Consider the following 15,937-nt stretch of genomic DNA (forward strand, 5'->3'; position numbering starts at 1 on the left):
GTCGGAAGAGGGGGAATTGCAGACTGTGTGCAGGTGCTGAGCTGAGCTCTCGCCATGTTCCCAGCAGGAAGGCCCCAGCAGGGGTGGGGCTGGACCTGGCTCATTCCCATCTCAGTCCGCACTGTTCCCCCATTCTCCCGGGAATCTGGCAGCTCTCCTGCTCCAAATCCCTGATCAGGGCCGGTGCAGGTCAGTGAGCTCAGGCCAGACACGCAAATGGCAGCAACATGTGGTGAGATTGCCACATGAGGCAGAGACAGATCTGAGTGAGGGCTTCAGCAGCCGATCGGCCATGGCGGAATCTGAAGGAAATAACTCGCAGTGAGACGAATATAACTGTCTCGGTTTAGTCTCCAGCAAGTTGTGCCCCTAAGAGTCATTCTGGGATTCACTGTTTCTGCTCCATCGCTGCATTTTACCGGAGCTCCACCGAGAGAGCCCTCCTCATTCCCGGATCCCAGACTCCATCCCCACTCCGTGCCCGAACCAGCCTGTCACGGGCTTTTGTGAAGAGTTTGTTTTCTTTCTCTCCACCACCCAGAAGACCCTGGCTGTGGCGAACCAAACCTTTACAACCTGTTTGGGTCGATGCTAATGTCAGAAAGTGGCAGCATTGGAGGGGACAGGGGCCAGGGATGTAAATCAGAATAGAGTTGGAGGGGGAAGTAAACCCCTCCTGCCAACCCCGGCAGTGCCCACCTCTCCCTAAAAGCATCAAGAGCATTGGTGGTAATAAAGTGTGAAGCTGGATGAACACAGCAGGCCCAGCAGCATCTCAGGAGCACAAAAGCTGACGTTTCGGGCCTAGACCCTTCATCAGAAAAAAGGGTTAGGGTCTAGGTCCGAAACGTCAGCTTTTGTGCTCCTGAGATGCTGCTTGGCCTGCTGTGTTCATCCAGCCTCACATTTTATTATCTTGGATTCTCCAGCATCTGCAGTTCCTATTATCTCTGAGAGCATTGGTGGACACTGCATGCTCCCTCTCCAAGGACAACCGGGCTCAAACAACCAGGGAAGAGAGGTAGGCACTTGGCAGAGATGACCCCTTCCACAGCCCACTGCCTGGACCTGTTTATAGCTAGTCTGGCGAGGCCCAGGAGCAGACCCATGAGGAGATCCTGCTCCCCACACCCCCTGCCCCCCTCCTTCCACCCCGCAATCCTCTGCACTAGGTGCCTACCCAGCCAGAGATCCCTCCTGCTGGTTCCATTCCTTTCACCTGATCCTCAATGATGGCAGCATTAAGCTCCCATTACTGAGGGGATCCCCCCAGCAGTCACCCAGTCACTCTACAAGCTGCCCACATCCTGCTCCCCTCAGTGATTTTGGCTCCCACTTCATGACTGTGCTCTGATCTTTGCCTGTTTCCCCCACAGACATGTCCCTGAGAGTGAAGGAGATGTACCACACAGTGAGGAATCTCAAGCCCAACACTGTGTATGAGTTCTGGGTCACAGCCTCTAACTCAGCAGGAACAAGCCCTGAGAGTGACCGGCTGAAGTACACCACAGGTAAAGCTAGTAGGTGAGACATGGAACCAACTGCAGTGCTGTGACTGAGATCAGGAATCGCCCCAAACTGTGCTGTGAAGGATCAGTTTGTTGGCAACTCATGCCTTGGAGAACTAGCAGGAATGTTATTTCTGAGGAAGTATAAAGCAGAAAGGGAGATGGGGCAGTGCCCAGTCTGTGTGGTACGTTCAGGGACAAGTTTCCCAGTGCTGTGTCAATGCAAACATTTAACTCCACACTTACTGCTGTGCCCCAACAAGCTGACAGGAAGGAAGGGACAAACACAAAGGGACATTCAGTCTAGGAACAGGAAACAGGAGTTTCAGGAGGAGGGTTTAACCCCATCCATGGCTGGAATCAATTGGTTGACGGAAATATAGAAAGCAGGAGGAGGCCATTCGGCCCTTCGAGCCTGCTCTGCCTTCCATCATGATCATGGCTGATCATTCAACTCAACAGCCTGATCCTGCTTTCTCCCTATAAACTCTGATCCCATTTGTTCCAGGTTTCAAATCTAGTTCCCTCTTGAATACATTCAATGTTTTGGCATCAACTACTTCCTGTGGTAATGAATTCCACAGGCTCATCACTCTTTGGGTGACGAAATGTCTCCTCAGTTCTGTTCTAAATGGTCTGCCCTGTATACTCAGACTGTGACAAAAACCAAAAGAACTGCGGATGCTGTAAATCGGGAACAAAAACAGAAGTTGCTGGAAAAGCTCAGCAGGTCTGGCAGCCTCTGTGCAGAAAAATCAGAGTTAACATTTTGGGTCCGGTGACCATTCCTCAGAACTGTGTTAATTTTAATTTTCTCTTCACAGATGCTGCCAGACCTGCTGAGCTTTTCCAGCAACTTCTGTTTTTGTTCCTCAGACTGTGACCCCTATAACGTCCTTGATAATGGATTCAAGAATTTTCCCCACTATCGATGTCAGGCTAACTGTTCTATAATTCCCCGTGTTCTCTCTACCTCCCTTTTTTGAATATTGGAGTGACATTGGCCATCTTCCAATCTGCAGGGACTGTTCCTGGAAGATGACCACCAATGCATCCACTATTTCTAGAACTACTTTCTGGGATATAGATCATCAGATCCTGGGGATTTACTAGCCTTCAATCCCAACAATTTTCCCAGCACCATTTCTCTACTAATATTGAGATCCATCAGTTTTTCCCTCTCACTAAATCACGTATTCCCCAACAATTCTGGTATCTGATTTGTGTGCTCTTTTCTGAAGTCAGAACCAAAGTATGTATTCAGTTGCTCAGCTATTTCTTTGTCCCCTATTATACATGCTGCCATTTCTGTCTGTAGGGAACCTACCTTTGTCTTCGTCAATCTGTTTCTCTAGTCTTTCCCACAATCCACCTGAGGATCAGATACTCACCCTGGTCTGTGTTTCAGTTCCTTTAGCTCCGATCATCAAGAGCAGACCAGTAGCAAGTTGTCAGAATGCAGCTCTTATTGAGTGGAAATCTGAGAGCAGGAATCCTGCAGATTCCTACACAGTGGAATTCTGCAAAGTCTGCAGCGGCTGTGACTGGAGAGAACCCCTCACAGAGTGAGTACCTCAGAACAAACCCTAAAATTAAACCCAATGAAAACATTTCATCTCTGATATCTACAATTCAGTTTAGCATTAAAAGTTAATCTTTCACTCCCTTCCTCCTCCCCATTTAGACAGAAGGCTTGAGCTACGGTACCCCCTCCCCAAATAGTCAGTGATGTCCCAATACTTTGCCAGCCCTGCACTGCTGACTGGAGTGTAATCCCACTGTACCTCCACCCCCACAAACTGGCTCATGTCCATCCATGGATGAGTGATCCCAATTGGGGCCATTCGTGGTCAAGATGAGTTGACTGTTCAGCTCTGATCTAGAATAATGGAGCAGTCTTGATGGGCTGAATAGCCTTCTCCTGGCCCTGTAGTCATCTGCAATAGGCCTAGAAATGAAATTTGTTCTTTCTTTTGGAGTGTTTCTCTCTGTAATAGCATTTCCTGAATGAACAATCTCTTGTTTCTGTCGAGGTCGCTGACTGGGATAACTTCATGTGAAACAGTAGTTGATCTGGAGCCCAGTGAGAATTATCTGTTTTATGTCCGAACACTGAACGAAGGTGGGTGCAGTGAGAGGAGCTCACCCATTAGCATTCGAACCACAGGTTAGTGACAAGAGAGAAATCAAAAACAGAAATTGCTGGGCCTGAAATAACTCTGTGTCTCGCCACAGATACTGCCAGATCTGCTAAATATTCCCAGCAATTTCTGTTTTTCTGTTGGATTTCCAGCATCTTCAGTATGTTTTATAAATAGACAATAAAGGAACCCGGAACATAAGTTGCATTGTCTCTGACAGGGACCCAGTTCTATCTGATGGAGCAGACAGCTCATCTGGCCCTCTCGTTGCTGGAAGATGGAGTGACAATTGTTTACAATGAGGACAATGTCTGCGTAGATTCCCCAAACTATGAACAGCGGTTTACAAGGTGAGTGAGGGAAATGAAATAACTTTTCAGTTGTAAGTGCTCCCTGTTCCATTGCCTGGACACTGCTGTAGGCACATCACCTGTTTGGTGATGATGAACTGTTTGTTTGAGGTCATAACACACAGAGGGTCAGTGCTGAGGGAGCGCCGCACTGTCAGAGGGTCAGTGCTGAGGGAGCGCCGCACTGTCAGAGGGTCAGTGCTGAGGGAGCGCCGCACTGTCAGAGTGTCAGTGCTGAGGGAGTGCCGCACTGTCGGAGGGAGCGCCGCACATTCGGAGGGTCAGTCCTGAGGGAGCGCCGCACTGTCGGAGGGTCAGTGCTGAGGGAGCGCCGCACTGTCGGAGGGTCAGTGCTGAGGGAGCGCCGCACTGTCGGAGGGTCAGTGCTGAGGGAGCGCCGCACTGTCGGAGGGTCAGTGCTGAGGGAGCGCCGCACTGTCGGAGGGTCAGTGCTGAGGGAGCGCCGCACTGTCGGAGGGTCAGTGCTGAGGGAGCGCCGCACTGTCGGAGGGTCAGTGCTGAGGGAGCGCCGCACTGTCGGAGGGTCAGTGCTGAGGGAGCGCCGCACTGTCGGAGGGTCAGTGCTGAGGGAGCGCCGCACTGTCGGAGGGTCAGTGCTGAGGGAGCGCCGCACTGTCGGAGGGTCAGTGCTGAGGGAGCGCCGCACTGTCGGAGGGTCAGTGCTGAGGGAGCGCCGCACTGTCGGAGGGTCAGTGCTGAGGGAGCGCCGCACTGTCGGAGGGTCAGTGCTGAGGGAGTGCCGCACTGTCGGAGGGAGCGCCGCACATTCGGAGGGTCAGTCCTGAGGGAGCGCCGCACTGTCGGAGGGTCAGTGCTGAGGGAGCGCCGCACTGTCGGAGGGTCAGTGCTGAGGGAGCGCCGCACTGTCGGAGGGTCAGTGCTGAGGGAGCGCCGCACTGTCGGAGGGTCAGTGCTGAGGGAGTGCCGCACTGTCGGAGGGAGCGCCGCACATTTGGAGGGTCAGTCCTGAGGGAGCGCCGCACTGTCGGAGGGTCAGTGCTGAGGGAGCGCCGCACTGTCGGAGGGTCAGTGCTGAGGGAGCGCCGCACTGTCGGAGGGTCAGTGCTGAGGGAGCGCCGCACTGTCGGAGGGTCAGTGCTGAGGGAGCGCCGCACTGTCGGAGGGTCAGTGCTGAGGGAGCGCCGCACTGTCGGAGGGAGCGCCGCACATTCGGAGGGTCAGTCCTGAGGGAGCGCCGCACTGTCGGAGGGTCAGTGCTGAGGGAGCGCCGCACTGTCGGAGGGTCAGTGCTGAGGGAGCGCCGCACTGTCGGAGGGTCAGTGCTGAGGGTGGGCGGCACTGCTGAGGGAGCGCCGCACTGTCGGAGGGTCAGTGCTGAGGGAGTGCCGCAGTGTCGGAGAGTCAGTCCTGAGGGAATTGGCACTGTCGGAGGGTCAGTGCTGAGGCAGCGCCGTGCTGTCGGAGGGTCTGTAATGAGGGAGCGCTGCACTGTCGGAGGGTCAGTGCTGAGGGAGCACCGCACTGTCGGAGGGTCAGTCCTGAGGGAGCACCGCACTGTCGGAGGGTCAGTGCTGAGGGAGCGCCGCACTGTCGGAGGGCCAGTGCTGAGGGAGTGGCACTGTCAAAGGGTCAGTCCTGAGGGAATGGGCACTGTCGGAGGGCCAGTGCTGAGGGAGCGCTGCACTGTTGGAGGGCCAGTGCTGAGGGAGCGCTGCACTGTCGGAGGGTCAGTGCTGAGGCAGTGCCGCGCTGTCGGAGGGTCAGTGCTGAGGCAGTGCCGCGCTGTCGGCGGGTCAGTGCTGAGGGAGTGGCACTGTCAAAGGGTCAGTCCTGAAAGAATGGGCACTGTCGGAGGGCCAGTGCTGAGGGAGCGCTGCACTGTCGGAGGGCCAGTGATGTGGGAGCACTGCACTGTCAGAGGGTCAGTGCTGAGGCAGTGCCGCGCTGTCGGAGGGTCAGTGCTGAGGGAGTGCTGCACTGCTGGAGGGTCAGTGCTGAGGGAACGGGAACTGTCGGAAGGTCAGTGCTGAGGGAGCGGGACTTGTCGGACGGTCTGTACTGAGGGAGCGCCGCACTGTCGGAGGGTCAGTGCTGAGGGAGCGCCGCACTGTCGGAGGTTCAGTGCTGAGGGAGCGCCATATTGTCGGATGGTCAGTGCTGAGGGAGTGGCACTGTCAAAGGGTCAGTCCTGAGGGAATGGGCACTGTCGGAGGGCCAGTGCTGAGGAAGCGCCGCACTGTCGGAGGGTCAGTGCTGAGGGAGTGCCGGACTGTCGGAGGGCCAGTGCTGAGGGAGCGCCGCACTGTCGGCGGCCCAGTGCTGAGGGAGCGCCGCACTGTCGGAGGGCTAGTACTGAGGGAGTGGGCACTGTCAAAGGGTCAGTGCTGAGGGAGCGCCGCACTGTCGGAGGGCTAGTGCTGAGGGAGCGCCGCACTGTCGGAGGGCCAGTGCTGAGGGAGTGGGCACTGCCAAAGGGTCAGTGCTGAGGGAGCGCCGCACTGCTGGAGGGTCAGTCCTGAGGGAATGGGCACTGTCGGAGGGCCAGTGCTGAGGGAGTGGGCACTGCCAAAGGGTCAGTGCTGAGGGAGTGGGCACTGCCAAAGGGTCAGTCATGAGGGAATGGGCACTGTCGGAGGGCCAGTGCTGAGGGAGCGCCGCGCTGTCGGGGGGTCAGTGCTGAGGCAGCGCTGCACTGCTGCAGGGTCAGTGCTGAGGGAGTGCCGCACTGTCGGCTGGCCAGTGCTGAGGGAGCGCCGCACTGTCGGAGGGCTAGTGCTGAGGGAGCGCCGCACTGTCGGAGGGCCAGTGCTGAGGGAGTGGGCACTGCCAAAGGGTCAGTGCTGAGGGAGCGCCGCACTGCTGGAGGGTCAGTCCTGAGGGAATGGGCACTGTCGGAGGGCCAGTGCTGAGGGAGTGGGCACTGCCAAAGGGTCAGTGCTGAGGGAGTGGGCACTGCCAAAGGGTCAGTCATGAGGGAATGGGCACTGTCGGAGGGCCAGTGCTGAGGGAGCGCCGCGCTGTCGGGGGGTCAGTGCTGAGGCAGCGCTGCACTGCTGCAGGGTCAGTGCTGAGGGAGTGCCGCACTGTCGGCTGGCCAGTGCTGAGGGAGCGCCGCACTGTCGGAGAGTCAGTGCTGAGGGAGCGCCGCACTGTCGGAGGGTCAGTCCTGAGGGAGCGCCGCACTGTCGGCTGGCCAGTGCTGAGGGAGCGCCGCACTGTCGGAGAGTCAGTGCTGAGGGAGCGCCGCACTGTCGGCTGGTCAGTGCTGAGGGAGCGCCGCACTGTCAGAGAGTCAGTGCTGAGGGAGCGCCGCACTGTCAGAGAGTCAGTGCTGAGGGAGCGCCGCACTGTCGGAGGGTCAGTGCTGAGGGAGCGCCGCACTGTCGGCTGGCCAGTGCTGAGGGAGCGCCGCACTGTCGGCTGGCCAGTGCTGAGGGAGCGCCGCACTGTCGGAGGGTCAGTGCTGAGGGAGCGCCGCACTGTCGGAGGGTCAGTGCTGAGGGAGCGCCGCACTGTCGGAGAGTCAGTGCTGAGGGAGCGCCGCACTGTCGGAGGGTCAGTGCTGAGGGAGCGCCGCACTGTCGGCGGGTCAGTGCTGAGGGAGCGCCGCACTGTCGGAGGGTCAGTGCTGAGGGAGTGCCGCACTGTCAGAGGGTCAGTGCTGAGGGAGCGCCGCACTGTCGGAGGGTCAGTGCTGAGGGAGCACTGCACTGTCGGAGGGTCAGTGCTGAGGGAGCGCCGCACTGTCGGAGGGTCAGTGCTGAGGGAGTGCCGCACTGTCGGAGGGTCTGTCCTGCGGGAGCACCGCACTGTCGGAGGGTCAGTCCTGAGGGAGTGCCGCACTGTCAGAGGGTCAGTGCTGAGAGAGCATCGCACTTTGAGGGGTGACTTGAAAACTTTAATGATGACTTGAAAACATTTTGCTTGTTTGGTATAAGTTCCACATCTGCAGTGAAAACTATTTTTTCTTTATTTCATCATGGGATGTTGGCATTTCTAGCAAGGCCAATAACTGTTGTCTGTTCCTAACTGTCCCTTGAATTGACTGCCCTGGATCATTTCAGAGGGCAATTAAGAATCAGCCACACAGATCATATCAGTTAAGGATGTCAGGTTTTCTTCCCTGAAAGGCATTAGTGAACCAGGTGGGTTTTTACAAAGGTCGGTTGGTAGGTGGGTCGGTCAGTCGGTCAATTGTGGTCACCGTCATGGAGATTGGTTTCCCACTGGCTGTTATTGATTGAATTTAAAATTTAAACCAGCTGCTATGGGGGTTTGAACTGCTGTCCCCAGAGCATTAAAATAGAATTTAGGATTACTCTGGATCACTTCCAGTGGCATTTCCACCATTCCCTCCGCGCACCCCAATGTATCATAGTATCAAAGGCTTCTAGCCTTGTGTCCAATAATTGGACTAACTGGTTATCTACATTGTTATCCCCACTATTTACTGTTTAAACAATGAACAAGTCATTGCATTTCACTAAAAAAATTAATGTTTGCTTTATGTGAAATGCTTTCAAATATTTGAGGGAGTGGGATAGATACATAATCTGATTGGCTCTTGTCACATATGGCCAGTCAGAAACCCAGATGTGGGCAGATACAATTTTAATAAAGTTAATAGGTGTATTGTAAGTGGGTGATATGAATTTAACAGCTGAACAATTTGTTGGTAAAGAAGGGACATCAGAAGGTGTTTAAATTGTGTGACTGTTGCTTCCTGAGGCTCTGTCCTCTGTTTACCAGCTGCTCTGCAAGAGGACATCAGCAGCATGGAAACACAAAAACACTATGAATGCACACTGACAAGTGTAAATGCAATGGTGGGAGTTTGGATCCCGTTTCTATTGGAGGGGTGTTGGGGGAAGGTGGATCTGGCTGGAAAGGCTTGGTCTGACATCTTGACTGAGGCTAGACACTGATTCTATAAGTATTGATCTCTCCTTTTGACCTTCAGTTACTGATCAATAACACAGATAGACACGAGCTGACTGCTGGCTGACATTGTAACTTGTTCTCATTGGCAGTTGTGCTGCTGTCCTGGGGCAGTTAGTACCTGTCCGAGGAAAACATTACTGGGAGGTTGAAGTGTCTGACCACACAGAATACAGGATTGGTGTTGCCTCCCACAGCATCCCCCGGGACAGCTATATTGGTTCGAATATCACATCGTGGTGCATGAGACATACTCGCTCACCATCCAGGTACTGAGTGAACACAAACTCATCGAATCAAAGCACAGGGCCAGTGTCGCAAACTTCACTAACGCTTCATCCTTCCCAGGAGTCATTACTTTAACCAGCTTGTTCCTCCTGTTGTCTCTCCTTTATATTCTTAAAAAGTTTAAATCCTGCGTGACAATGCCTTGACCCTGGGAACTATGTTGAAACTAACAGCCCTGGTTAGTGATGGTGGGCTTTTTGTGAAGTTTAGCTCCTTTGCATGGTGCTTGAGACAGATATGCATCACAGATAAAATACATCACAAGGTAAAATTGAGAAATCCTGCCTCAGACTGTTCCAGTTCTCTCCATCACTGTGTTCATCTTTGACTTCTGCTATTTCCTGTTGATCACTCACTCAGTGAGCGAATACGTGGAAGCTTCACCAATTAACATAGCCTGACACTGACTGTACCCCACACTCGCTGGGGGGCTAATGGGGCTCCCCACACTCGCTGGAGGGGGGGGCATTAATGGGGCTGCCCACACTCACTGGGGGCAATGACTCATTCCCTAGTCTCCTTCACTGTGGGATAGGAGGGGAATGGAAATTCCTTCACCCGTACAGGCTGTTATTCAGTTGCCTCTTTGTTGAGGTTCTGGTTGTTTGGAATCTGAGTCAAGTCCACAAGGCATGATGCCATTTGGAGAGTGAAATGATCCTGGTCACCCTATCCCTTTATTACAGTCTTCTCAGGATCTGGGCAGCACTGGCCAACACCATTTACTGCCAGTCCCTAATTAAAGGCAGTAAGAAAAGTCAGGGAACTATACAATCAGTGAGCTTGACATCCACAGTGATCAAGTTGTTGGCTGGAATCCTGAGGGACGGGGTTTACATGTATGGGAAGGCAAGGACTGATGAGGGATAGTCAACATGGCTTTATGCACGGGAATCATGTCCCACTAACTTGATTAAGTTTTTTTTGAAGAAGTAATGAAGAGGATTGATGAGAACAGAGAGGTGGATGTGATCTCTGTAGACTTCAGTAAGGCATTTGACAAGGTTCCTCATGGTAGACTGGTTCGCAAAGTGAGATCACATAGAGCCAATTGGATACAGAACTGGCTCAAAAGGTAGAACATAGAACATTACAGTGCAGTATAGGCCCTTCGGCCCTCATGTTGTGCCAACCTGTGAGACCATTCTGAAGCCCATCTAACCTACAGAATTCCATTATAAGACCCTAAGACATAGGCCCCTCAAGTCCACTCTGCCATTTAAATCATGGCTGATGCGCATTTCATCTCCACTTCCCTGCACTCTCCCCATAGCCCTTAATTCCTTGTGAGATCAAGAATTTATCAATCTCTGCCTTGAAGGCATTTAACGTCCCAGCCTCCACTGCACTCCGTGGCAATGAATTCCACAAGCCCACCACTGTCTGGCTGAAGAAATGTCTCCTCATTTCAGTTTTAAATTTACCCCCTCTAATTTTAAGGCTGTGCCTACGGGTCCTAGTCTCCCATCTAACAGAAACAACTTCCTAGCGTCCACCCCTTCTAAACCATACATTATCTTGTAAGTTTCTATTAGATCTCCCCTCAACTTTCTAAACTCTAACGAGTACAATCCCAGGATCCTTAGCCGTTCATCATATGTTAAAACTACCATTCCAGGGATCATCCGTGTGAATCTCTGCTGTACATGCTCCAGGGCTAATATGTCCTCCCTGAGGTGTGGGGCCCAAAATTGGATACAGTATTCTGAATGAGGCCTAATTAGAGCCTTATAAAACCTCAGAAGCATATCGCTGCTTTTATATTCCAAACCTCTTGAGATAAACGACAACATTACATTCGCTTTCTTAATCTTTCTTAATCACGGACTCTACCTGCAAGTTTTACAGAATCCTGGACCAACACTCCCAGATCCCTTTGTACTTCTGCTTCACGAATTTTCTCACCATTTAGAAAATAGTCCATGCCTATATTCTTTTTTCCAAAGTGCAAAACCTCATATTTACTCACGTTGAATTTCATCAGCCATTTCTTGGACCACTCTCCTGAACTGTCTAAATCTTTCTGCAGCCTCCCCACCTCCTCAGTACTACCTGCCTGTCCACCTAACTTCGTATCATCGGCAAACTTCGCCAGAATGCCCCCAGTCCCTTCATCCAGATCATTAATATATAAAGTGAACAGCTGCAGCCCCAACACTGAACCCCGCGAGACACCACTCGTCACCGGTTGCCATTCTGAAGAAGAGCCTTTTATCCCAACTCTCTGCCTTCTGTCAGACAGCCAATCCTCAGTCAAAGCCAGTAGCTCACCTTGAACTCCATGGGCCCTCAACTTACTCGGCAGCCTCCTGTGAGGCACCTTATTGAAGGCCTTTTGGAAGTCTAGATAGATAACATCCACTGGGTTTCCCTGGTCTAACATACATGTTACCTCTTCAAAGAATTCTAACAGGTTTGTCAGGCACGACCTCCCCTCACTAAATCCATGCTGACTTGTTCTAACCTAACCCTGCACTTCCAAGAATCTAGAAATCTCAACCTTAACAATGGATTCTAGAATTTTACCAACAACCGAGGTTAGGCTAATCGGCCTGTAATTTTCCATCTTTTGTCTTGATCCTTTCTTAAACAAGGGGGTTACAACAGAAATTTTCCAATCATCTGGGACTTTCCCTGACTCCAGTGACTTTTGAAAGATCACGACCAAAGCCTCTGCTATTTCCTCAGCCACCTCCCTCAGAACTCTAGGACGTAGCCCATTGGGGCCAGGAGATTTAACAATTTTTAGACCTTTTAGCTTTTCTAGCCCTTTCTCTTTTGTAATGCCTACCATACTCAACTCTGCCCCCTGACTCTCCTTAATTGTTGAGATACTAAGATCATCCATGTGTTTATCCAATGATCATTTAAATGGCCTTAAAGTTGGCGAGTCTATTCCTGTTGCAGGCAGGGCATTCCACACCCTTACTATTCTGAGTAAAGAAACTACCTCTGACATCTGTCTTATATCTGTCACCCCAAAATTTAAACCTATGCCCCCTCGTGCTAGCCATCACCATCTGAGGAAAAAGGCTCCCACAGTCCCCCCTATCTAATCCTCTGATCATCTTGCATGTCTCTATTAAGTCGCCTAACCTCCTTCTCTCTAACGAAAACAGCCTCAAGTCCCTCAGCCTTTCCTCATAAGACCTTCCCTCCATACCAGGCAACATCCCGGTAAATCTCCTCTGCACCCTTTCCAAAGCTTCCACATCCATCCTATAATGCAGCATCCAGAACAGTACGCAATACTCTAAGTGCGGTCGCACCAGAGTTTGTACAGCTGCAACATGATCTCATGGCTCCAAAACTCAATCCCTCTACCAATAAAACCTAACACACTGTACACCTTCAAAGAACTTGATAAGGTTTGTGAGTCAAGAAAACCTCCTGCACACATTGGACAGAAACCTACCCATCTAAAGTACTCGAACTGTAGCATTTCCAGTCATTATTTGGAAAGTTAAAGTCTCCCGTAACAACTACCCTGATAGCTTCACTCTTATCGAGAATCATCATAGCACTCCTTTCCTCTACATGTCTGGAACTTTTCGGAGGCCTTTAGACAACTCCCAACAGGGTGACCTCTCCTTTCCTATTTCTCTCCTCAGCCCATACTATCTCAGTAGATGAATCCTCACTAAATGTCCTTTCTGCCACCGCAATACTGTCCTTGACTAATAATGCCACACATCTCCCTCTTTTACCATCGTTCCTGTTCTTACTGAAACGTCTAAACCCTGGAACCTGCAACAACCATTCCTGTCCTACTCTGTCCATGTCTCCAAGATGGCCACAACATCGAAGTCCCAGGTACTAATCCATGCTGCGAGTTCACCCACCTTATTCCGGATGCTCCTGGCGTTGAAGTAGACACACTTCAAACCACCTTCCTGCCTGCCAGAGCACTCCTGCGACCTTGAAACCTTAATCATGACCTCACTCTTCTCAACCTCCTGTACACTGGAGCTACAATTCAGGTTCCCATCACCCTGCTGAATTAGTTTAACTCCGCCCAAAGAGTATTAGTAAATTCCCACACCGCCCCCCCCCCGACCAAAAAAATTAGGATATTGGTACCCCTCTGGTTCCGGTGTAAACCATCCTGTTTGTAGAGGCCCCACCTACCCCAGAATGAGCCCCAATTATCCAGGTATCTGAATCCCTCCCTCCCTGCACCATCCCTGTAGCCACGTGTTCAACCTGCTGTCTCTCCCTATTCCTCACCTCGCTAGCACATGGCGTGGGTAACAAACCAGAGATAACACCTCTGTTTGTTCCAGCTCTGAGCTTCCACCCTAGCTCCTTGAATTTCTGCTTTACATCCCCATCCCTTAACCTACCTATGCCGTTGGTGCCAATATGGACCATGACTTGGAGCTGCTGCCCCTCCCCCTTAAGGATCCCAAAAACACAATCCGAGACGTCACGGACCCTGGGTCCTGGGAGGCAACACACCAACCGCGAGTCTCTCCTGTTCCCACAGCATCTCCCATCTCTCCCCCTAACTGTGGAGTCCCCAATAACTCATGCTCCCCTCCTCGCCACCCCCCTTCCCTTCTGAGCAACAGGGGCAGCCTCTTTGCCAGAGACCTGTACCCCATGGCTTACCCCTGGTCAGTTTCCCCCCACCCCCCCCAACAGTATCCAAAATGGTATACTTGTTATTGAGGGGAACGGACACAGGGGATCCCTGCACTGTCTGCCTATTCCCTTTCCCCTTCCAGACATCACTGAGCTACCTTTTTCCTGCTCCTTGGGTGTGACCACCTCCTTATAACTCCTCTCCATCACCCCCTCAGCCTCCCGAATGATCCGAAGTTCATCCAGCTCCAGCTCCAGTTCCCTAACGTGGTTTCTGAGGAGCTGGAGTTGGGTGCACTTCCCGCAGATGAAGTCAGTGGGTACACTAGTGGTGACCCTTACCTCCCACATTCTGCAGGAGGAGCATGCAACTGCCCTGGCACCCATTCCCATGGTGGAGAGTTGCTCTTCAGGCTGAAGGCCTGTGACCAGCGGTGTGCCACAGGGATCTGCGCTAGGTCCACTGCTTTTCATTATTAGGTGCAAACCTAGGAGGTATGCTTAGTGATTTACAGATGACACCAAAATTAGGTGGTGTAGTGGACAGCAAAGAAGGTTACCTCAGAGTACAACAGGATCTTGATCAGATGGGCCAATGGGGCAAGAGTGGCAGATGGAGTTTAATTTAGGTAAACAGGAGGTGCTGCCCTTCCAGATGGTTACGTGTTTGGGGGTAACCACTTGCTATCACGGTCCCTTATTAATTTACACCTTATTATCTCATGAGATCGAAAAGGTAGATTTTAAAGTGAGACTGTTGAACAGGTAGCTGGTATATTTTTTCGATGTATTTCGGGAAACTGCGCGATAATGATCGATGATTGGGTGAATTGCTTCTGCTACAGATGCCTTTTGCTGTTTCCCCTTTTTTGTTCTAAATCTGCAGAAGTAAATTTGAATTCCTTCACAACGGGATCACCCCAGACTTGAGGATCAGCGTAACCCCAAAACAAATCGGCATTCTCCTGGACTACGACAAGGGCAAACTTTCCTTCTTCAATGTTACCATCGCTCAACACCTCTTCACGTTCTCACATCCGTTTCAGCAACTGGTCAATCCTTGCTTCGCTTTGGAAAGACCAGGCAGTTTAAAAATCTGTCATGGGGTTCCTATCCCCGACTTTACCAGATTACCATGAATTTCTTTGTCAGTTTAAACTTCAGCGAATGTTGAGTGGATTTAGGCTTTAGCTCAAACGGAAAACACCAATGAAATACGCATCGCTTCTCATCAGTAGCTACCAGAGATGGTGCCAACGTGGAAGGGGCTGCCCCTTAACACTGCCACATTTCAGCACAAGAGGGAGCCAGTGAGCAGTGACCTCTTGGGTGGGAGCTCCAGTTCCCCCCTCCCTTCCTCGCTCCCCCCCCCACCCCCGGCTCCCTGCGGTCTCCCCCTTCCTCACTCCCCCCCCCCCCCCCCCCCGCCTCACCGTCCCCTATGCCCCCGGCTCCCTGCAGTCTCTCCCACCCCGGCTCCACTCATTCAATCTCTCAGATTTAACCAGAGGTGATTTTAACCCTGTGTGGAGCTGGATGAACACAGCAGGCCAAGCAGCACAAGAGCTGATGTTTCGGGCCTAGACCCTTCATCAGAAACATCAGCTTTTGTGCTCCTGAGATGCTGCTTGTCCTGCTGTGTTCATCCAGCTCCACACTTTGTGATTTTAACCCCGTTCGCTGGCCTTATGTAAAAAGGAGCCGGTGCTAATTAAGAGCAAACTTTATTTCGGGCCAATTTTCACCCCCCGCCTCACAATTCTGGGGGTCACTTCTAGATTTCCACGGCAGTGGCAGGAAAAGCTAAAGAAACGCAGGATTCTGCTCCCATCCAGAGGATCCGTCAATTTCCAGAAGGGAATACGGTTTGAAAGGACTGTGGCACTCCCAGCAAACACACTGCGCCGGCCTGTGAGTTAAAGTAACCAGAACTCACACCAGAAATTACAGCAAAGTCTCCCCTTTAAAATAAGACACGGTAATCTTTTTCAGCAAACTGTTGTAAGTAGATAGTTACATTTATATCTTCAATGTTGTGCTTAAAATCAATTCCAGTCACTTTTCAAATCAGAGATAGTGGGAACTGCAGAGGCTGGAGAATCCGAGGTAACAAAGTGTGAGGCTGGATGAACACAGCAGGCCAAGC

At 51.9% G+C, this 15,937-nt stretch overlaps 1 protein-coding gene across 1 annotated transcript in view; it reads left to right on the forward strand.

The window, feature by feature from the left end:
- LOC125467310 (fibronectin type III and SPRY domain-containing protein 2) overlaps positions 1–15,116 on the forward strand; it is a 56,075-nt gene extending 40,959 nt beyond the window's left edge. Inside the window, exons 8-13 of the mRNA XM_048562982.1 lie at positions 1,377–1,511; positions 2,917–3,073; positions 3,542–3,675; positions 3,870–3,999; positions 9,012–9,188; positions 14,678–15,116. Coding sequence (XP_048418939.1) covers positions 1,377–1,511; positions 2,917–3,073; positions 3,542–3,675; positions 3,870–3,999; positions 9,012–9,188; positions 14,678–14,930 — 986 coding nt within the window. The 3' untranslated portion in view covers positions 14,931–15,116. The remainder of the gene's footprint in view (positions 1–1,376; positions 1,512–2,916; positions 3,074–3,541; positions 3,676–3,869; positions 4,000–9,011; positions 9,189–14,677) is intronic.
- The last annotated feature ends 821 nt before the right edge of the window (positions 15,117–15,937 follow it).

The sequence above is a fragment of the Stegostoma tigrinum genome, chromosome 33 (assembly GCF_030684315.1).
Source record: "Stegostoma tigrinum isolate sSteTig4 chromosome 33, sSteTig4.hap1, whole genome shotgun sequence".
Lineage (NCBI taxonomy): Eukaryota > Metazoa > Chordata > Chondrichthyes > Orectolobiformes > Stegostomatidae > Stegostoma > Stegostoma tigrinum.